The 22,528-nt window shown below is 46.1% G+C and overlaps 1 protein-coding gene across 2 annotated transcripts in view; it reads right to left on the bottom strand.

Moving 5' to 3' along the window:
* The window catches only part of LOC119963864 (histone-lysine N-methyltransferase Smyd1-like), a 70,369-nt gene that overhangs the window by 15,755 nt on the left and 32,086 nt on the right, over nucleotides 1-22,528 (bottom strand). For both annotated transcript variants that reach the window (XM_038793217.1, XM_038793218.1), the window contains one exon: nucleotides 10,370-10,565. In XM_038793217.1, the coding sequence (XP_038649145.1) occupies nucleotides 10,370-10,565 (196 nt within the window). The remainder of the gene's footprint in view (nucleotides 1-10,369; nucleotides 10,566-22,528) is intronic.

Here is a 22,528-nt window from a genome sequence, read left to right as displayed (position 1 = left end):
TTTGGGGAGTGTTGAAGGAGTTGGGTTTGGGAGTGTTGAAGGAGTTGGGTTTGGGAGTGTTGAAGGAGTTGGGTTTGGGAGTGTTGAAGGAGTTGAGTTTGGGAGTGTTGAAGGAGTTGGGTTTGGGAGTGTTGAAGGAGTTGGGTTTGGGAGTGTTGAAGGAGTTGGGTTTGGGAGCGTTGAAGGAGTTGGGTTTGGACAGTGTGGAAGGAGCTGGATTTGGGGAGTGTGGAAGGATTTGGGTTTGGACAGTGTGAAGGGGTTGGGTTTGGGAATGTGGAAGGAGTTGAACAAAGAAAATTACAGCACAGGAACAGGCCCTTTGACCTTCCCAGCCTGCGCCGATCCAGATCCTTCATCTAAACCTGTCCGCTATTTTCCAAGGTCTACTTCCCTCCGTTCCCCGCCCGTTCATGTATCTGTCTAGATGCATCTTAAATGATGCTATCATGCCGGCCTCTACCACCTCCGCTGGCAAAGCGTTCCAGGCACCCACCACCCGCTTCGTAAAAAACTTTCCACGCACATCTCCCTTAAACTTTCCCCCTCTCACCTTGAAATCGTGACCCCTTGTAATTGACACCCCCACTCTTGTTGCTTGTTGCTTGTTGCTATCCACCCTGTCCATACCTCTCATAATTTTGTAGACCTCAATCAGGTTCCCCCCTCAACCTCCGTCTTTCCAACGAAAACAATCCTAATCTACTCAACCTTTCTTCATAGCTAGCGCCCTCCATACCAGGCAACATCCTGGTGAATCTCCTCTGCACCCTCTCTAAAGCATCCACATCCTTCTGATAATGTGGCGACCAGAACTGTACGCAGTATTCCAAATGTGGCCTAACCAAAGTCCCATACAACTGTAACATGACCTGCTGAATCTTGTACTCAATACCCCGTCCGATGAAGACAAGCATGCTGTATGCCTTCTTGACCACTCTATCAACCTGTGTTGCCACCCTCAGGGTACAATGGACCTGAACTCCCAGATCTCTCTGTACATCAATTTTCCCCAGGACTCTTCCATTGACCATATAGTCCACTCTTGAATTAGATCTTCCAAAATGCATCACCTTGCATTTGCCTGAATTGAACTCCATCTGCTATTTCTCTGCCCAACTCTCCAATCTATCTATATTTTGCTGTATTCTCTGACAGTCCTCCTCGCTATCTGCAACTCCACCAATCTTAGTATCATCTGCAAACTTGCTAACCAGACCACCTATACCTTCCTCCAGATCATTTATGTATATCACAAACAACGGTAGTCTGAGCATGGATCCCTGTGGAACACCACTAGTCACCCTTCTCCATTTTGAGACACTCCCTTCCACCACTACTCTCTGTCTCTTGTTGCCCAGCCAGTTCTTTATCCATCTAGCTAGTACACCCTGAACCCCATATGACTTCACTTTTTCCATCAACCTGCCATGGGAAACTTTATCAAACGCCTTACTGAAGTCCATGTATATGACATCTACAGCCCTTCCCTCATCAATTAACTTTGTCACTTCCTCAAAGAATTCTATTAGGTTTGTAAGACATGACCTTCACAGCACAAAACCATGCTGCCTATCACTGATAAGTCTATTTTCTTCCAAATGTGAATAGATCCTATCCCTCAGTATCTTCTCCAACAGTTTGCCTACCACTGACGTCAAGCTCACAGGTCTATAATTCCCTGGATCATCCCTGCTACTCTTCTTAAACAAAGGGACAACATTAGCAATTCTCCAGTCCTCCGGGACCTCATCCATGCTCAAGGATGCTGCAAAGATGTCTGTTAAGGCCCTAGCTATTTCGACCCTCACTCCCCTCATAACCTGGGATAGATCCCATCCGGTCCTGGGGACTTGTCCACCTTAATGTGTTTTTTGAATACCCAAAACTTCCCTCTTCCATATGACGACTTGACCTAGAGTACTTGAACATCCATCCCTAGCCTCAACATCCGTCATGTCCCTCTCCTTGGTGAATACCGATGCAAAGTACTCATTAAGAATCTCACCCATTTCCTCTGACTCCACGCGTAAATTCCCTCTTTTGTCTTTGAGTGGGCCAATCCTTTCTCTAGTTACCCACTTGCTCCTTATATACGAATAAAAGGCTTTGGGATTTTCCTTAACCCTGTTAGCCAAAGATATTTCCTGACTCCTTTTAGCCCTCTTTATTGCGCGTTTGAGATTCGTCCTACTTTCCCGATATTCCTCCAAAGATTCATCAGTTTTAGTTGCCTCGATCTTATGTATGCTTCCTTTTTCATTTTAGCTAGTCTCACAATTCCACCCGTCATCCATGGTTCCCTAATCTTGCCATTTCTATCCCTCATTTACACAGGGACATGTCTGTCCTGCACTCTAATTAACCTTTCCTTAAAAGACTCCCACATTTCAAATGTGGTAAATTTACCCTTAAACAGTTGCTCCCAGTCCACATACCCTAGCTCCTGCCGAATTTTGTTATACTCGGCCTTTTCCCAATTTAGCACTCTTCCTTTAGGACCACTCTCGTCATTGTCCATGAGTATTCTAAAACTTACGGAATTGTAATCGCTATTCCCAAAGTAATCACTGACTGAAACTTCAACCACCTGGCCGGGATCATTCCCCAATACCAGGTCCAGCATGGCCCCTTCCCGAGTTGGACTATTTACATACTGCTCTAAAAAACTTTCCTGGATGCTCCTTATAAACCCTGCTCCATCTACGCCTCCAACACTACTCAAGTCCCATTCAATGTTGGGGAAGTTAAAGTCTCCCATCATAACCACCCTATTGTTCCTACATTTTTCTATAATCTGTCTGCATATTTGTACCTCTACTTCATTCTCGCTTTTGGGAGGCCTGTAGTAAAGTCTCAACAATGTTACTGCACCCTTCCTATTTCTTAGCTCTACCCATATTGCCTCAGTGCCCGAATCCTCCATAGTGCCCTCCTTAATCACAGCTGTGATATCATCTCTGACTAGTAATGCAACTCCTCCACCCCTTCTACCTCCCTCTCTATCCCTCCTGAAGCATCTATACCCTGGGATATTCAGTTGCCAGTCCTGCCCTTCCCTCAACCAAGTCTCAGTAATACCAATAACATCATATTCCCAGGTACTAATCCAAGCCCTAAATTCATCTGCCTTACCTGCTATACTTCTCGCATTAAAACAAATGCACCTCAGACCACCTGTCCCTTTGCGTTCATCATCTCTTCCCTGTCTACTCTTCCCCTGAGTCACAATTAGTTTATTATCTAGTACCCTACCGGCTTTAGTTGCTGCCTCTTTACTGACCTCTAACTTCCTAATCTGGTTCCCATCCCCCTGTCACATTAGTTTAAAGTTTGGGTTGGGAGTGTTGAAGGAGTTGGGTTTGGGCAGTGTTGAAGGAGTTAGGTTTGGGAAGTGTGGAAGTAGTTGGGTTTGGGAAGTGTTGAAGGAGTTGGGTTTGGGAAGTGTGGAAGTAGTTGGGTTTGGGGAGTGTGGAAATGTTGGGTTTGGGGAGTGTGGAAGGAGTTGGGTTTGTGAGTGTTGAAGGAGTTGGGTTTGTGAGTGTTGAAGGAGTTGGGTTTGTGAGTGTTGAAGGAGTTGGGTTTGGGGAGTGTTGAAGGAGTTGGGTTTGGGGAGTGTGGAAATGTTGGGTTTGGGGAGTGTGGAAGGAGTTGGGTTTGTGAGTGTTGAAGGAGTTGGGTTTGGGAGTGTTGAAGGAGTTGAGTTTGGGAGTGTTGAAGGAGTTGGGTTTGGGAGCGTTGAAGGAGTTGGGTTTGTGAGTGTTGAAGGAGTTGGGTTTGGACAGTGTGGAAGAAGTTGGGTTTGGGGAGTGTTGAAGGAGTTGGGTTTGGGCATTGTTGAAGGAGTTCGGTTTGTGAGTGTTGAAGGAGTTGGGTTTGGGGAGTGTTGAAGGAGTTGGGTTTGTGAGTGTTGAAGGAGTTGGGTTTGGACAGTGTGGAAGAAGTTGGGTTTGGACAGTGTTGAAGGTGTTGGGTTTGGTTGGTATTAATTGAGTTTGGACTGTGGCCATAACAAAAGAAAACTTCTGCTGAAGTCAGCCAGTTTATAATAGTTTTTCCTTGAAGAAAGAAGAGAGGAGAATATAAGATCAGAACGCAGCGAGATATTGTGGAGATGCTGTAAAGAGCTGGTGCAGACTCGATGGACCGAATGGCCTCTTTCTGCACTGTAAATTCTATGATCTATGAAAAATTCTATGATCTATGAAAATGTCCAATTCATCTAACAAGCACATCTTTCGGGACTTGTGGGAGGAAATCGGAGCGCCCGGAGAAAACCCATGCACACACAGGGAGAACGTGCAGGCTCTACACAGACCGTGACCCAAGGCAGGAATAGAACCTGGTACCCTGGAGCTGTGAAGTAACAATGCTTCCCATTGTGTGATCGTGCTGCCCACATTCTGTTTTAGACGTAGCATGTGTTACAGCACCAGCAGGAAGCACTTTAGGGCATTTCTCTGTCAATTCATCTGATGCTCAGGTAGTAAGAACTGTTTAGACATTATTGGATTAACAGGTACCTTATCACCAGCCAAATCATTTCCTAAAATAAAGGTCACAACATCAACAGGAAGTTCAGGCCAGACCCTAACTACAACATGCAGCGACACTAACTCCGACCTCACATCAATGACATAAAGAGGTACATTCACAAAATCCATCTCAAGCCCCTGACCAAGAACAAAGCAAAGTACAACACAGGAACAGGCCCTTCAGACCTCCAAGCATGTGCCAACCATGCTGCCCGTCTAAGCTAAAATCTGCTGCACTTCCTGGGTCTGTATCCCTCTATTCCCATCTTATTCATGTATTTGTCAAGATGCCCCTTAAACATCACTATCGTCCCTGCTTCCACCACCTCCTCCGGCAGCACGTTCCAGGCACCCACTACCCTCAGTGTAAAAAACTTTCCTCATACATTTCCTCTAAACCTTGCCCCTCACACCTTAAACCTATTACCCGTAGTAATTGACCCCTCTATCCTGGGAAAAAGTCTCTACTATCCACCCTGTCTAATCCCCTCATAATTTTGTAGACCTCTATCAGGTCGCCCCTCAAACTCCGTCGTTCCAGTAAGAATAAACCGAGTTTATTCAACCTCTCCTCATAGCTAATGCCCTCCATACCAGCCAACATTCTGGTAGTTCTCTTCTGCGCCTTCTAAAGCCTCCACATCCTTCTGGTAGTGTGGCAACCAGAATTGAACACTATACTCCAAGTGTGGCCTAACTAAGGTTCTATACAGCTGCAACATGACTTGCCAATTTTTATACTCAATGCTCCGGCCAATGAAGGCAAGCATGCCGTATGCCTTCATGACTACCTTCTCCACCTGTGTTTCCTCTTTCGGTGACCTGTGGACCTGTACACCTAGATCTCTCTGACTGTCAATACCTGTACACCTAGATCTTTCTGACTGTCAATACTCTTGAGTGTTCTACCATTCACTGTATATTCCCTACCTGCATTAGACCTTCCAAAATGCATTACCTCACATTTGTCCGGATTAAACTCCATCTGCCATCTCTCCGGCCAAGTCTTCAAACAATCTAAATCCAGCTGTATCCTCTGACAGTCCTCATAGCTATCCACAATTCCACCAACCTTTGTGTCATCCGGAAACTTACTAATCAGACTAGTTACATTTTCCTCCAAATCATTTATATATACTACAAACAGCAAAGGTCCCAGCACTGATTCCTGCAGAACACCACTAGTCACACCCCTCCAATCAGAAACACATCCTTCCATTGCTACTCTCTGCCTTCTATGATGTAGCCAGTTCTGTATCCACCTTGCCAGCTCACCTCTGATCCCGTGTGACTCCACCTTTTGTACCAGTTTGCCATGAGGGACCTTGTCAAAGGCCTGACCGAAGTCCATATAGACAACATTCACTGCCCTACCTGCATCAATCATCTTTGTGACCTCCTCAAAAAACTATCAAGTTAGTGAGACATGACCTCCCCTTCACAAAACCGTGCTGCCTTTCACTAAAACGCCCATTTGCTTCCAGATGGGAGTAGATCCTGTCTCGAAGAATTCTCTCCAGTAATTTCCCTACCATTGACGTAAGGCTCACCGGCCTGTAGTTCCCTGGATTATCCTTGCTACCCTTCTTAAACAAAGGAACAACATTGGCTATTCTCCGGGACATCACCTAAAGACAGTGAGGATCCAAAGATTTCTGTCAAAGCCTTAGCAATTTCCTCTCTAGCCTCCTTCAGTACTCTGGGGTAGAGCCCATCAGGCCCAGGCGACTTATCTATTTTAGTATTTTTCGAGACGCCCAACACCTCATCTTTTTGGATCTCAATGTGACCCAGGCTATCTACACACCCTTCTCCAGACTCAACAATCCACCAATTCCTTCTCTTTGGTGAATACTGATGCAAAGTATTCATTTAGTACCTCACCCATTTCCTCTGGCTCCACACATAGATTCCCTCCCCTGTCCTTCAGTGGGCCAACCCTTTCCCTGGCTACCCTCTTGCTTTTTTATGTACGTTATCTCCTGAATGAGGACATTAGTTCCTGTAGAGGACTCTTCAGAGAAAGGCAAAATCACTTCCAATATGAAAGACTTGGCTGCAGCAGTATCCCTCAATAAAATAACTGGTTAGGAAACATTCTCACCTTCATGAGATAAAGACACCACCCCGTCCATAATAAACGGCTGAGACTCCTTTAGAACTGGCTGCTTAATTCCAGCATCCAACTCTCCACAAAGTGAACACTCCAGCCCACGTGACTGCATTTTCACCGGAACCACCCCTTTGGAAGACTGGGTTTTCTAATGCCGGATCTAACATACAGACATTTCATGCTACTTCCTTTTACAATAAAAGCAACCAAGTTCCCAAGTCTTTAGGGAGATTCCTTTTGAAGTCCTCCACAAGCATCAGCTCTCTCAGGTTTTTTTTAAGTCAGAATCTATTTCCTGTGAGTCACACCATCAGTCAAAGAGGATTTTCTTTCTCTCTGGCAAATTCAACATATGTTTGGCCTGAATGCTTGCTATAGTTTCTAATTCTCCATCTATTTGCTGGTAAGCTCTCAATGTAGCCATTTTAATATCTTCATACTGCAAATTTTGTTATGCGGCTAAGGTGAAATAACTTTGCTGAGCTTTACCTGTCAGTACACATTGCAATAAAAGAGCCCGAACTGGCATTGGCCACTTCAAATTTGTTGCCACTTTTTCAAAGTACAGCAAAGTACTTATTCACTTATTTTTCTTCAAAAGGAGGCACTAGTGTGCCTGCTACAAGGCACATGTCAGGAGTGTAATGGAATACTTTCCGCTTGCCTGGATGTGCGCAACTCCAACAACACTCAAGAAGCGCTACACCATCCAGGACAAAGCAACCCGCTTGATTGCTCCTCCTTCCACAAACATTCAGACCCTCCACTACCACCGAGCAGTGGCAGCACATCTACAAGATGCACTGCAGTAACTCACCAAGGTTCCTTAGACAACACCTTCCAACCCCACTACCACTGCCGTCTCGAAGGATAAGAGCAGTGGATACCTGGGAACCCCATCACATGGAGGTTCCCCTCCACGTCACTCACCATGCCGACTTGAAAATATATCACTGTTCCTTCACTGTCGCTGGGGCAAAATCCTGGAACCCCCTCCCCAACAGCACAGTGGGTATACCTACACCCAAAGGACTGCAGCAGTTGAAGAAGGCAGCTCACCACCACCTTCTGAAGGGCAACTAGGGATGGGCAATAAATGCTGGCCTAACCAGCGATGCCCACATCCCATAAATGAATGAAAAAAAAACTTTCAAGCTCCATTTGAAAAACTCTAATTTCTGTCACTCTGATTCCTTCTCCTAAACAGGGGCTGTTTAGCACACTGGGCTAAATCGCTGGCTTTGAAAGCAGACCAAGACAGGCCAGCAACACAGTTCGATTCTCGTAACAGCCTCCCCGAACAGGCGCCGGAATGTGGCAACTAGGGGCTTTTCACAGTAACTTCATTGAAGCCTACTTGTGACAATAAGCAATTTTCATTTCTTGCTCTAATCTCAATTCTTCCAACCCCGATTTCTTCACCACTATTTCTCTCTCAAGTCCCTTTTTTCATTCAACAGCAACTCAATTTTCTTTTCCGTAAAAGCAACATTCTTCAACTTGTAACTGAAGGTGTTCGAGACCACGATCTCTCATTCTCAGAATATCTGCTGGTAAAATGTTTAGCTCAACCACTGCATGCGTTAAGACAGATTTTGGGCCCGGTTTAATGGAAAGGTTGGTAGCGAGAAGGAACCGCCGTGAGATTCCCGCCGTTCGGCCCAGCAATCCCACCACCATTATAAAACATTAACTGATCCACTTAACGAGGCCCCACAGGCTTCACGCCACAAATGATTATCCCGTCGACTGATTCGCAGGAACTTTGCTTGCCAACCCCCTGCCAAAGGGGAGTGCAGCACTTAAATGGCTCCTCCACAGTCAATCCCATACAGCTCGCAGTCATGACACCGTGGAGACCAGAACCACGATTCCGACCTGGCCAGATTGTTGGGCACGGTCGATATGAGATGGGATGCCCTGTTCCCGCGAGGGACTCAAAGGGTCAGCCACAGGGCAGCCAGTACCGCCTGGGATGAAATGGCAATGGCCATCAGCTCGGGGAGGGCCACCAGGAGGACTGGAGCCCAGTGCTGTAAAAAGATCAATGACCTCCACCAAGGCCGCAAGGGCGGGTCGGCACAGGCCCCTTGGCACAGGCTCGACCTACCAACCCTAACACCCCGGATGGGCGGACACCATCGGCTGAGGATCCTGCAGGAGAATGGACATGTGGTCAGATGAATGAGTTGGGGCTGGTGAGTGTTGAATCAGTTGGGATTGGAGAAGGTTGACTGAGTTGCGGGCGGTGAATGTTGAGTGAATTGGGGCTGGGGAATGTTGAATGAATTGGGGCTGGGGAATGTTGAATGAATTGGGGCTGGGGAATGTTGAATGAATTGGGGCTGGGGAATGTTGAATGAATTGGGGCTGGGGAATGTTGAATGAATTGGGGCTGGGGAATGTTGAATGAATTGGGGCTGGGGAATGTTGAATGAATTGGGGCTGGGGAATGTTGAATGAATTGGGGCTGGGGAATGTTGAATGAATTGGGGCTGGGGAATGTTGAATGAATTGGGGCTGGGGAATGTTGAATGAATTGGGGCTGGGGAATGTTGAATGAATTGGTGTTGGGGAATGTTGAATGAATTGGGGCTGGGGAATGTTGAATGAATTGGGGCTGGGGAATGTTGAATGAATTGGGGCTGGGGAATGTTGGATGAATTGGGGCTGGGGAATGTTGAATGAATTGGGGCTGGGGAATGTTGAATGAATTAGGGCTGGGGAATGTTGAATGAATTGGGGCTGGGGAATGTTGAATGAATTGGGGCTGGGGAATGTTGAATGAATTGGGGCTGGGGAATGTTGAATGAATTGGGGCTGGGGAATGTTGGATGAATTGGGGCTGGGGAATGTTGAATGAATTGGGGCTGGGGAATGTTGAATGAATTAGGGCTGGGGAATGTTGAATGAATTGGGGCTGGGGAATGTTGAATGAATTGGGGCTGGGGAATATTGAATGAATTGGGGCTGGGGAATGTTGAATGAGTTGGGGCTGGGGAATGTTGAATGAATTGGGGCTGGGGAATATTGAATGAATTGGGGCTGGGGAATATTGAATGAATTGGGGCTGGGGAATGTTGAATGCATTGGTGTTGGGGAATATTGAATGAATTGGGGCTGGGGAATGTTGAATGAATTGGTGTTGGGGAATATTGAATAAATTGGGGCTGGGGAATATTGAATGAATTGGGGCTGGGGAATGTTGAATGAGTTGGGGCTGGGGAATGTTGAATGAGTTGGGTCTGGCGAGTGTTGAATGTGCTGGCTTTCATTAAAATATAGGAACTCTATTATTTGTACACTACACTTGGAATGGGGTATCTCTAGCCAGAAAGGCATCACTTGCCGAACCCTAATTGCTCTGGAAGCATTGTGGTGGGCTATGTTGTTGAACTGCAGAAAAGGAAGTGTAATTCTTGATATTCTTTGCAGCATGTTGATAGAGTTGAGTATTTTTCGGTGCTTTCAGAGGGCAATAAGGTTGCCACATTGATTTGGGTCACAAGTCACATGTTGTCCAATGTGATGGAGGAAGGCAGGTTTTCTTCAAGGGGCTTTGGTGAACTGTCTGGATTTTGACAAGAATCTAATTGCTTCACAGTGACATTTACTGATACTGGCTCCTTGTTCCCAGATTTTTCAAACTAAATTACACACTGGCTTTCACTGTGCCTCAGATACTGAGAGCACAAATGGGTTCATACTCTTGCTGGCTTACCTTTTTCCCATCTTCCTCTTTGACAGCCTGCATCAGGTCATCTTTGATTCCCTTGGTGCAGTGCTCACAGGTACAATCAAAGTAATAGTGTTTTTTGAGCTGGTTACGCCTGTCCGCACTTAAGTTCAGGAAATCCACATACGATACTGTCAGCTCCTCTCCTGCCTTGATTTGATGGATTGCCCGAAGTTCAATTCTGTTGATAAAGAAATCCATCGTTGCAAGTCTGAACTTAGTGGGGATGTCATAATCATGGCTCTTGGTCTGATTGTCTACCTCTTATCCATATGTGGTAAGGTACCTTCAATGTGTTAGCTCAAGATCGGATATTGGCATTTACATGGAATTACTGTGCTAGCTATTCTAATAGAGACCTATTCAGTTTCAACTGCTGTTACAAATATGAAATGTTTAAGATTCCTGTGTTTCGGAACTGCGTTTTTAACTGAGAATAAAACGAAGGGGGCCATATGACCTGTTCTGATCTCTGACTAAAAACGTTGCCTGCATGAAATGGCTGCTAAAGATTAATGGGAGGCTTGGGATGTTTTGCTGGAGATAAGGTGCAAGGCATTCATACTTTTAGACATTTCTACCTGGATAGAAGGCCCATGTGATTCATGTTGTCATGGAGATTCCTGTTGAGAAGGTTTCTATGAAATCCCTGAAATATCACAGACACAGAAATTTTGCCGGGATCCAGAAGAAAGGAAGTTGCTAAAGGACAATATTTACATTTGTTCACCATACAGGAGAGCTCATGCTTGGATTGAAAAGTCCAAATTTGCGAAGATTCGAAATGAGGCTGGAAGATTCACCCAACACTACCCAAGGGAAAAAAATCACCAGGGGAAACCCTCAGCATAAATGACAGTTCTGGGGTTAAACGTTTCCATGTTGGGAAAGGAAAGGAATGGAAGTAAACATGGGAAGCTAAGAACCACTTTGGGCTGTGATGGGGAAAATCAAATGATTACAGAAAGGGGCAGGAGAAACCTAGAGCAGAGGAGACTGAGAGGGACATGTTTGAGATATATAAAATTCTGAGGGGCCTAGAGAAGACAGGAAGAAACTTTTCCCCTTGGCGGTGTGATCAATGACCTGGGGCATAGATTTAAGGCAAGGGGGAGGAGGTTTAGATGTGAAACCTTTTCACCCAGAGGGTGGTGGAAGTTTGGAATTCACTGCCTGAAAGGGTGGTTGTATCTGAGGGTGGTTGCGGCAGAGACCATCCTAACATTTAAGAAATGTTGAGGTGTCATGGCATACAAGATTATGGGACAAGTGCTGGAAACTGGGATTGGAATAGTTAGGTATTTGTTTTTGACCAACACAGACGCGATGGGCAGAAGCACCTTTTCTGTGCTGTAGACCTTTATGACTATGGCTCCACCTATGAAGTGAGTTTTTGGTTTTGTTAAAAGTAAAAGGGGTAAAATCTGTTTTGCAGTTTAAAGTATAAGTTGACTACAACAACAGTATTTAGTCATTCGTGATTTTGAAAATGAAATGAAATGAAAATCGCTTATTGTCACGAGTAAGCTTCAATGAAGTTACTGTGAAAAGCCCCTAGTCGCCACATTCCGGCGCCTGTCCGGGGTTTTAGTTTGGTTTGTTATATTTTAGTTTGGTTGTTATAGTAAAAGTCTTAAGACGTGAAATCTTTTCAGGTATCAAATGGAAGCTCGAATTTCTTCTGAAATGCCAACAGTTCTAATGGAGACCGCAGCACTGTTTAATATCACTGCTCAGACAGCAAGAACATCAATTTCATACGAAAGGGTTAATACATCATTACACCCATACTGCACATTTTCAGGTTCTTTGCAATTTCAAACATCTCTGACCAAATTATTTTTTCAGAAGAACCTTGACCGGTATTCCAATTGAAAGTGACTTTTTTTCCAAGAAGTGTTTTTACCGAGAAGATGGTCAGGATCATGCAGTTTCAATTTTTGTAAAATGATACATTTACACAATAAGGTAAGGCACGGCCATGCTCGATAAAATACATACCTTCCTACAGGAAAGATCACCTTACTTAGTGAAACTGCTGGCGATTGTGGACAGGTAGGTGTAATCAACCTTACATTAGGTCTGTTTTTGGGTGTTATGTTTGCACTCCCAATATAATTTAGTAGAGGAGGCCTCTATCTAAGGCTTTTCAACCATACTAGAGTCAGGGGCTGCAGTATGCTTGACATGGGATGATTCTGAGATCATCAGGAGTATTGAAATTGTATTAAGGCACCCGAGAGAGGAATATGCTATCTGAAGAAAAGTGAATTTTATTGCACTTTCTGTAATTTTCAAGTTGAAATGTTTTGTAATGTGCTTTTACAAATTTTAGGAATAAAGCATATTTTTGGGGAAGAAAAGTTAAAAAATGCAGGCAACAGGTATTTTGGCAATTCAAAGGAAAAGCAGTCAATGAATGGAACCAAGATGGAAGAAGATAAATATCGGTCTCTTGCATTTATATAGCCACTTTCATGACTTTAGGACATTCAAAACCCCTTCACAATCAGTGAAGTACTTTTGAAGATCGCTGATGTAATGAAGGAAGTGCAGCACCCAATTTGCACACGGTGACATACCACAAACAGCGATGAAATGATCATGCATTTTAAATGTTGGTGGAGGGATGAATGTTGGCTAGGTCAACTATCTCCTGAAAATAGTTCCATGGAATCTTTTACACTTCCCTCAGTACTACTCTGCAGTGTCAGCATATATTGCAGTCAGTCTCTGGAACCTGACACTGGGCTGAGGTCTACAATATTTACTCTTGCGACTCCTGCAAGTTGTAAGCGTCCCCATGTGAAATTAGTTTTTTTTTGCTAATTTCAAGCCAATTTTCACAGGTAAAAGTGCACAAAACAAGCCACTACCTAACATGGTAAAGCATATGAGGCTGCTGTTGAGATCAATTAGATCAGTTCAAATTAATTAACTATTTTACTTATACAAAAGAACATTGGAAGCAGATTCAATACTAGCTTTGAAAAGGAAATAGGATAATCCTGAAAAGGGATTTTATTTTTAATTCATTCATGGGATGTGCCCATCCCTGATTGTCCTTGTGAAGGTGAGTATGATCTGCCTTCTTGAATTGCTGGAATCCATGTGATGTTGGTGCACCCACAGTGCTGTTAGGGAGAGGGGTGGTGCAGGAGTATTGTCACTAGATTATTAACCAAGGTAATGCTTGTGTTTGAAGTCCACGGCAGATGGTGGAATTTGAATTCAAGAAATAAAAATTTGGAATTAAAAGCCTAATGATGACTGTGAAACCATCGTCAGAAAAAAGCCATTGCCTTCACTAAGGAAATCTGCAGTCCTTATCAGGTCTGGCCAAGTGTGATTCCACATCCGCAACAATGAAGTTGACTCTGAAATGGCCCAGCAAGCCACTCGGTCACCTGCCAGAACATCAATAAAGGGGAAATTTACGGCAATGGCAAAATAGAAGTGATTTTGGATAGCTCGACCAAAGAGCTGGAACAAATATTCTGTGTCATTCTAGTTTAGCCCTCTTCCGAGATTCATTTTGAGACACATTGGGCGCAATTCTCCGAAATTGAGATTGAGTGTTCGCACCGTCGTGAACGCCGTCGCGTTTCATGACGGCGCGAAACGGGCGCGGGGACTACCGATTCTGGCCCCCGCATGGCGCTGGGGCAGTTCATGCCACTCCAGCCTCCTTTCCCAGCGCCAAATGAGCGCCGCACCAACCCGCGCATGCGTAGTTGTACCGCGCCTACCCGCACATTCCTGTGGGACTTCTTCAGCGCGCCAGGCCCTGACGCAACATGATGTGGGGGTTCATGGGTCGCCCGCGCAACAAAGTAGGCCCGGGGGAGGGAGAGGCCGGCCCGCCGATCAGTGGGGTGGGGCCCGATCGCGGCCCCCCCCCCGCCCCCACTGAAGGAGCACTTTTCCCCACCCCACAGGCCGCCCCCGACCCTGGGCGCAGAGTTCCCGCCCGGCTGTGAGCAGGGGAGAACAATGCCCGCGGGACTCTGCTGTTTCCCCGCAGCCATTCGGCCCATCCGGGCCAGAGAATTGGCGATTTGGCCGCGGATAGCGGCGTTGCGCCAAACGTGCCGGCGCAAATGGCGCCGATTCTCCGCACCTCGGAGAATTGGGCGCCGGCATCGGGGCGGAGTGGTGCGGTTGCGGCGATTCTCCAGCCTGGCGCGGGGCTGGGAAAATCGCGCCTATAGTTGGGACCCAACAGACAGATTTACTCAACAACCTGTATTTATATTGCATCATTGTCACAGTAAAATATCTTCAGGTGCTCTTTATCCCCATTGTTCATTCATAGGATGTGAGTTTCGCCAGAAAGGCCAAAATTTATTTGCTATCCTTGATTCCCTTCACAAAAGCAGTGACGAGCCACCTTGAATATCGCTGAGTGGCTTGCTAGGCCATTTGAGAGGGCAGTGAAGAGAATGGGGTCAAATATAGGCTGGATCAGGTAAGGGCAGGAAATTCTGTTTCCTAAAGGTCATGAATGAACCAGATGTGCTTTGATGACAAGATGTTCAATGGTCACTATAACTGATACCAAAATAGCTTAATTCCAGATTTAATTTCATTCATTAAAGTGAAATCCTCAGATACTGTGGTGGGTGTGAAGCTGGTCTGAATATTTCAGATGGCAGGGAGTACACGCCGACTCTGACTGCTCTGCAGCTATTTCACGTGTGAATGCGCGTTAATTGACTGCAGGCTGTACTTCTGCCCCTCATTTGGGAGGAAGTTTCGCCTTATAGAGCTTCTGGCCAATCAGATTGCCCAGTAAGTCTCTACTCAATAACAATAATCGCTTATTGTCACAAGTAGGCTTCAATGATGTTACTGTGAAAAGTCCCTAGTCGCCACATTCCGGCGCCTGTTCGGGGAGGCTGGTACACAAATTGAACCGTGCTGCTGGCCTGCCTTGGTCTGCTTTCACAGCCAGCGATTTAGCCCTGCGCTAAACCAGCCTCTGAGCCAATGAGGCAAGGGAAAGAGCGGCATTGCCCCAGACGATGTCACAGGCAATGATTTAGCTGATTCTTAAGTGGGACAAGAACCCGGAGCTGTAGGACCCCGTTCCTACAGGCCGATCTCCCTGTTAAATATGGATGCCAGGTTATTGGCCAAAATCTTGTCCTCCAGTATTGAGGATTGTGTTCCGGACATTATTGGGGAGGAGCAGACAGTGTTTGTTAAGGGCAGGCAGTTGGTGGCCAATGTAAGAAGGCCATTAAATGTGATCATGATGCCCCGGAAGGTAGGGAGGTGGAGGTAGTGATCGCAATGGATGCAGAAAAGGCTTTTGATCGGGTCTATCTGTGGACTATCCGTGGGAGATACTGGGACGGTTCGGATTCAGGCAGGGCTTTATTGACTGGGTCAGGTTGCTGTATCAGGCTCCTGTGGCAAGTGTACGGACGAATAGGACAACATCGGACTATTTTAGACTGCACCGGGGGACGAAACAGGGATGCCCCCTCTCCCCACTGTTGTTTGTGCTGGCTATAGAGCCATTGGCAATTGCTCTGAGAGACTTGAGGGGCTGGAGAGGACTGGTCCGGGGGAAGAGGGGGGGGGGGGGGGGGGGGCGTGGAGCACAGGGTTTCACTCTATGCGGATGACCTGCTTCTGTACCTTTCGGACCCAATAGAGGGGATGGAAGAAATCATGAGGGCTCAAGGGGAATTTGGCCAGTTTTCGGGGTATCAGATTAATATGGGAAAGAGTGAGATGTTTGTGGTACAGGCGAGGGGACAGGAGAGGCGACTGGGAGAGCTGCTGTTTAGGTTAGTAGAGGGAAGCTTTAGGTTCCGCGGCATCCATCTGGCGCAGGAATGGGACCAGCTGCCTAAATTCAATCTGGCCCGGCTGGTGGACCAAATGAAGGACGATTTTCAAAGGTGGGACGTGCTTCTGTTGTCTCTGGCTGGGAGGATGCAAATGGTGAAGATGACGGTCCTCCAGAGATTCCTATTTGTATTTCAGTGTCTCCCCATTTTTATTCCGCGGCCCTTTTTTAAGCGGGTCAACAGAGTGATCAGGGGCTTCGTCTGGGCGGGCAAGACCCCGTGAGTAAGGAAGGTAATGCTTGAGTGGAATCGGGAAGAGGGCGGGCTGAGCTGCCAAATTTTAGCAACTATTACTGGCCGGCTAATATAGCCATGATCAGGAAGTGGGTGGTGGGGGAGGGATCGGCATGGGTGCACATGGAGGCGGCTTCATGTAAGGGCACCAGTTTGGGGGCATTGGTAACTGCGCCTCTGCCGTTCCCGCTGGCACGGTACTCCACCAGTCCAGTGGTGTGGCAGCCCTGAGAGTTTGGGGCCAGTGGAGGCTGCATGTGGGAGCAGTGGGGGCATTGGTCTGGGCCCCAATCTGTGATAATCACCGGTTTGCCCCAGGGAGTATTGATGCGGGGTTCCGGTTATGGCAGAGAGCGGGAATTGAGAGGATGGGGGTTATGTTCATAGAGGGGAGCTTTCCGAGTATGAAGGCGTTGGAGGAAAAGTTTGGGTTGGTGAGGAGAAACAAATTCAGGTATCTGCAGGTGCGGGACTTCCTACGTAGACAGGTGTCAACCTTCCCGCTCCTACCACTATGGAGGATTCAGGACAGGGTAGTTTTCAGAGGGTGGGTAAGAGAAGGGAGCGTCTTGGACATTTATAAGGAGCTTATGGGGTCGGAGGAGACGCAGACCGAGGAGCTGAAGCGCAAGTAGAAGGAGGAGCTGGGAAGTGAGATAGAGGATGGTCTATGGGCAGACGCGTTGAGCAGAGTCAACACGTCCGCAACATGTGCCAAGCTCAGCCTGATACAATTTAAGGTCGTTCACCGGGCTCACATGACAGTGGCCGGATGAGCAGATTCTTTGGGGTTGAGGACAGGTGCGCAAAATGTGCGGGAGGACCAGCGAACCGTGTCCACATGTTCTGGACATGCCCAAAGCTGAGGGGATTTTGACAGGGGTTTGCAGATGTCCTGTCCACGGTGTTAAAAACAAGGGAGGTGCTGAGTCCAGAGATGGCGATTTTCGGGGTGTCAGAAGACCCGGGACTCCAGGAGGAGAAAGAGGCAGACATTCTGGCCTTTGCTTCCCTGGTAGCCCAGCGACGGATACTATTAGCTTGGAGGGACTCAAAGCCCCCAAAGTCGGAGATCTGGCTATCAGACATGGCTAGCTGTCTCTGTATGTGGAAAATCAAGTTTGTCTTGAGAGGGTCACTGTGAGGGTTCACCCGGAGGTGGCAACCGTTCGTCGACTTCTTTGCGGCAAATTAATTGTCAGCAGACGTGGGGGGGGGAGGGAGGGGGGGAAATAGTTTAGATTAGAGTCAATAAGGGTGGGACCTGTGTGAGAGGTAAATGGCTTTTGCACTATGTTTATGATTTCATGTATATTGTTTATTTTGTTGTTGTTACTATACCAAAAAGACCTCAATAAAATGTTTATTAAAAAAAAATAAGGATTTGCGATGGGTACATTTGGCTTGGTGCAAGCTGAGTTCCCAAAATTACGACTTCATTTCTCTATCCCACCTGATTGAACCTTCCTGTGAATCAGAGCAAAACTGAACAGAGAAGAGAGGGAGAAAATGTCCCCATGTGTAAAAGGATCGAAAACTAGAGGGCGTAGATTTAAAGTGATTTGCAAAAGAAGCAAATCCCATGTCAGAAAAAATATTTTCTCACAGGGAGTGGTTGGGGTCTGGAATGTTCTGCCTGGAAGTGTGGTGGAGGTAGGTTCAATCGAGCCATTCAAGGGGGCATTAGCTGATTATTTGAACGGAAATAATGTGCAGGGATATGGGGAAAAGGCAGGGGAATGGCACAAAGTCATAATTTATTTTATTCATTTATGGGATATGGGCGTTGCTGGCAGTAACCAACACTTAATGCCCACCTCGGAGGACATTAAGGAGTCATTGCTGTAGGTCTGGAGCCACATATAGGCCAGACCAGGTCAGGACAACAGATTTCCTCCACTAAAGGACATTAGTGAACCAGAGGGGATTTTTTTTACGACAGTGGATTCATAGTCATTGTTTTAATTCCAGATTTGTATTGAATTAAAATGTCACCATCTGCCATGGTAGGATTCGAACCGGGTACCCAGAACATTGCCCTGGGTCTCTGGATTACTAGTCCAGTGACAATGCCACTTGCTCACTGATGCGCGATCAATAACTACTGAAACGAGGATGTAGTCCGAATTGAAGGCTTTAATCAACAAGATGTTTACCCAGCAGCTCGAGTACAGAAAGAAGGCCGGCTGCTGGGAAACACGGGTTCTTATACCCCGCCTCACTGGGTGGAGCTACCTTACGTTCCGATCAATGAAATGCAAACACTTGGGCCTTCTCCACCAATGGTAGCTCACACTCCCAGGCACCGTAGTACCTCTAGTCATACTACCACACTCATTTGGAGAGCTGGTGCAGACACGATGGGGCAAACGGCCTCCTTTTGCACCATAGCAGTTCTGTTATTCGGTGAGGCTGAACTGATCTCCAATGATCTTGAGTAGACATTCTCCTCAGATACCTGGGCAGAACTCAATGTTAACACCTCATGTGAAGGCAACCACCTGACCCAAAGAATTAATTATCTTCCCACCATGGAGTGCTAGTCTAGAATATCTGTACAGGTTCCCCTTACACTCTGCTCTTAAAAGGTTAATGGAACTGGCATTTATGTTGCACCTTTCATGTACCATGCCGTGTACCAAAGCATACATGATGCTGTCTGCATGCTAACTCAAACAGCCAAGTGACCAAGACATGTGTGCGTGATCTGGAACACCTCAATGTCCTGTTAACAAGTTGTCAGTAGTGAGGATGAGGATGGGTGAACAGTGAGACATTGTGGGTTTGTTTGGAAACCTGGAGGCAACAATTCTTTCATATTTCCTTAAAGGAATAGAAAATGCTGCAGACAAGGTCCGTTCGCATTTAAAAGAATCAGAATGGTTAATTTTTTGGAGTGTAAATGTTTTGGTCCCACACAAGATGTCAATCTCATTATCTCCTCTTGTGGGTGGGTGGGTGTGGGATTATAAACAGAGTACATACAAAAAATGCTAAAAACACCAAACAGTCAACATCTGAACTAGAAATATCGGACTTGAAAACTATTTTTAATAGAATTTAAAATTCATCTATCTCAGATGATGATATGCCAGCATAGACATTTACACAAAGTGGCCCTCTCTCACCCCACACCCTGCCTGTTCCTCTGCTCTAAATATTTTTTTACTTTTACCTTCAATCTGCCTCAAGCACTTCCTACCCCAAAACAACCAACCCTCCCAAGCAACCACGAAAGCAGAGGAAATAGTCAGCATCTGTTCACTCTAACAAAACCTTCAATAAATTTTAAGACATTGATTTAGGCTCGTCCTAGCCTTCTCTGTTCCCTGTCCCTGGGGGAAACTGCCTGTTGGAACACTACCTGGATCGGACATATACCACTAACCCCCCCCCCCCCCCCCCCACACACACACACACCACCCCACCCCCACTCCCTGCCCCACAACAAAATCCTGTGGAAATACAATCAACCCATCAGCTTCCACCCAGGAGGGTTAGGGTATTAGGGTATAATCAACCCTCAGTGTCTCAAACCTGTGCGAATCATCGAATGATACAACCACAGGGCAATCGGACCATCATGCCTCACTCTCTGGTAGAACTACCCAACTGGCAACTCGTCCCAATCCTCTGCTCTTTCCCCGCAGCCCAGCAATTTATTTTTTGATTGAAATGTTTGTCCAATTCTCTTATGAGTTGTTAGTAATCCACCTGCATCCATCCCTTTTTCAGGAACTTCATTCTAGATCGCAACAACTAGGTTACATAGAAAAAACAATTCCTTTAGTTGCCTCTGGTTCTTTCTTCAACCTTAGGTCCTCTGACCCTCTGCCACTGGAGAGACTTTCTCCTTATTTATCCTATCCCACCCAGTCATGATTTTAAACACCTCTATTCAATCTCATCTGAACTCTCTCTGCTCTAAGGTGAACAAACCCAATTCCTCTAGTCTCCCCATGTAAATGAAATACATCTTCCTATTCTACAATATCTATTGCACTCTCTTCAAGGTCTTAACATCCGTCTTTACAATGTGGCGCCCTCTAGTTTTGTGTTTTTGAAGTGCATGTGCACTTTAATGGAACTGCAGCTTTAATTTTATTTTGTGCAATCGCGCATAACATTGTAACTTAAAGGGGCCATCTATGCTGTGCAGCCATGAGTTTTAAAGAGAACGTTGCTGTAGTGTCCAGAATTGAACAGAATAATTCAGCTGAGTCATAACCAGTTATTTGTATTAAGAATTAGCAAACCTTTCTTGCTTTTGCACACTATCAGTCAAAGCTCTCCATCCCTGGCACCATCCAAATGCACCGGCGCTCTTTCAATAATGATTGCACCCAAAGTGCACAGAACACTCCAACTCTGTCCGAGCATTGCATTTTCCCAATTGTTTCTTTGCTCCATATTCGACGGAAGTACATTAGTAAGGAAAGGCAAGAGAGGAAATTGCTGGGGCCTTGACAGAAATCTTTGTATCCTCACTGGCTACAAGGGAGGCTCCAGAGGATTGGCGAATAGCCAATGTTGTTCCTTTGCTTAAGAAGGAAGCAAGGATAATCCAGATAAATACAGGCCGGTGAGCCTTACATCAGTGGTAAGGAAATTATTGGAGAGAATTCTTTGAGAAATAAGTGGACAGATTAGTGAGGCGCAACATGGTTTTGTGAAGGGGAGGTCTTATCTCAGTAACGTGATCGAGTTTTTCAAGGAAATGACGAAGATGATTGATGACAATAGGGCAGTGGATGTTGTCTACATGGACTTCAGTAAGGCCATAGACAAGGACTCTCATGGAAGACGTACAGAAGGCGAAATCGCACTGGATCAGAGGTGAGCTGGGCAAGATGGATACAGAACTGGCTTGTTCACAGAAGACAGACTGTAGCAGTGGAAGGGTGCATTTCTAAATGGAGGGCTGTGACTAGTGGTATTCCTCAGGGATCAGTGCTGAGAGCTTTGCTGTTTGTAGTATATATAAATTTGGAGGAAAATGTTACTGGTTTGATTAGCAAGTCTGCAGACTACACAAATGTTGGTGGAATTGTAGATAGCAATGAGGACTGTCAGAGGATACAGCAGGTTATTGATCGGTTGGAGACTTGGGCAGAGAGCTGGCAGATGGAGTTTAATCCGGACAAATGTGAGGTGATGCATTCTGGAAGGTCGAATACAGCTGGGAAATATACCGTAAATGCCAGAACTCTTAAGAGTATTGATAGGCGGAGGGACCTGGGTGTACAGTTCCACAGGTCACTGAAAGTGGCAACGCAGGTGGAGAAGGTAGCCAAGAAGGCATACGGCATGCTTGCCTTCAATGGCCGAGGCACTGAGTTTAAAAATTGTCAAGTCATGTTGCAGATTTTAGAACCTTAGTAAGGCCACACTTGGAGTATAGCGTTCAATTCTGGTTGCCACACTACAGAAGGATGTGGAGGCTTTGGAGAGGGTACAGAAGAGATTTACCAGGATGTTGCCTGGTGTGGAGGGCATTAGTTATGAGGAGAGGTTGGAGAAACTTGGTTTGTTCTCACTGGAACGACGGAGGTTAAGGGGTGACCTGATAGAAATCTACAAGATTATGAGGGGCATGGACAGAGTGGATAGCCAGAAGCTTTTTCCCAGGGTGGAAGAGTCAATTACTAGGGACATTGATTTAAGATGCGAGGGGCAAAGTTGAGAGGAGATGTGCAAGGGAGGATTTTTAAAAAAGGGTGGTGGGAGCCTGGAATTCGCTGCTGGGGGAGGTAGTGGAAGCAGATATGATAGTGACCTTTAAGGGGTGTCTTAACAAATACAGACTAGGATGAGAATAGAGGGAAATGGACCCCGGAAGGGTAGGGAATTCCTGTGTTGTACTTTTCTTTGTTCTTTCTTCTAAACTCATATTGAAGCCAATCTCCTGATCTCTACCTGCTGTTTCTCTCCAGCATCTCATTGGCCGCTATACGCACAGGGGCGGGGTGTTGCAGCAGTGAGGGAGAGTTGTGGCTGAGAAACCCAGAGGTTAACATTTTTAATTCCAGGATTTGTGGAGTTTTTCCTG

Source organism: Scyliorhinus canicula, chromosome 3, assembly GCF_902713615.1.
Source record: "Scyliorhinus canicula chromosome 3, sScyCan1.1, whole genome shotgun sequence".
In the NCBI taxonomy this organism is placed as follows: Eukaryota; Metazoa; Chordata; class Chondrichthyes; order Carcharhiniformes; family Scyliorhinidae; genus Scyliorhinus; species Scyliorhinus canicula.
The sequence above is the reverse complement of the archived record's forward strand: the minus strand, read 5'-3'. Positions and strand labels throughout refer to the sequence as shown.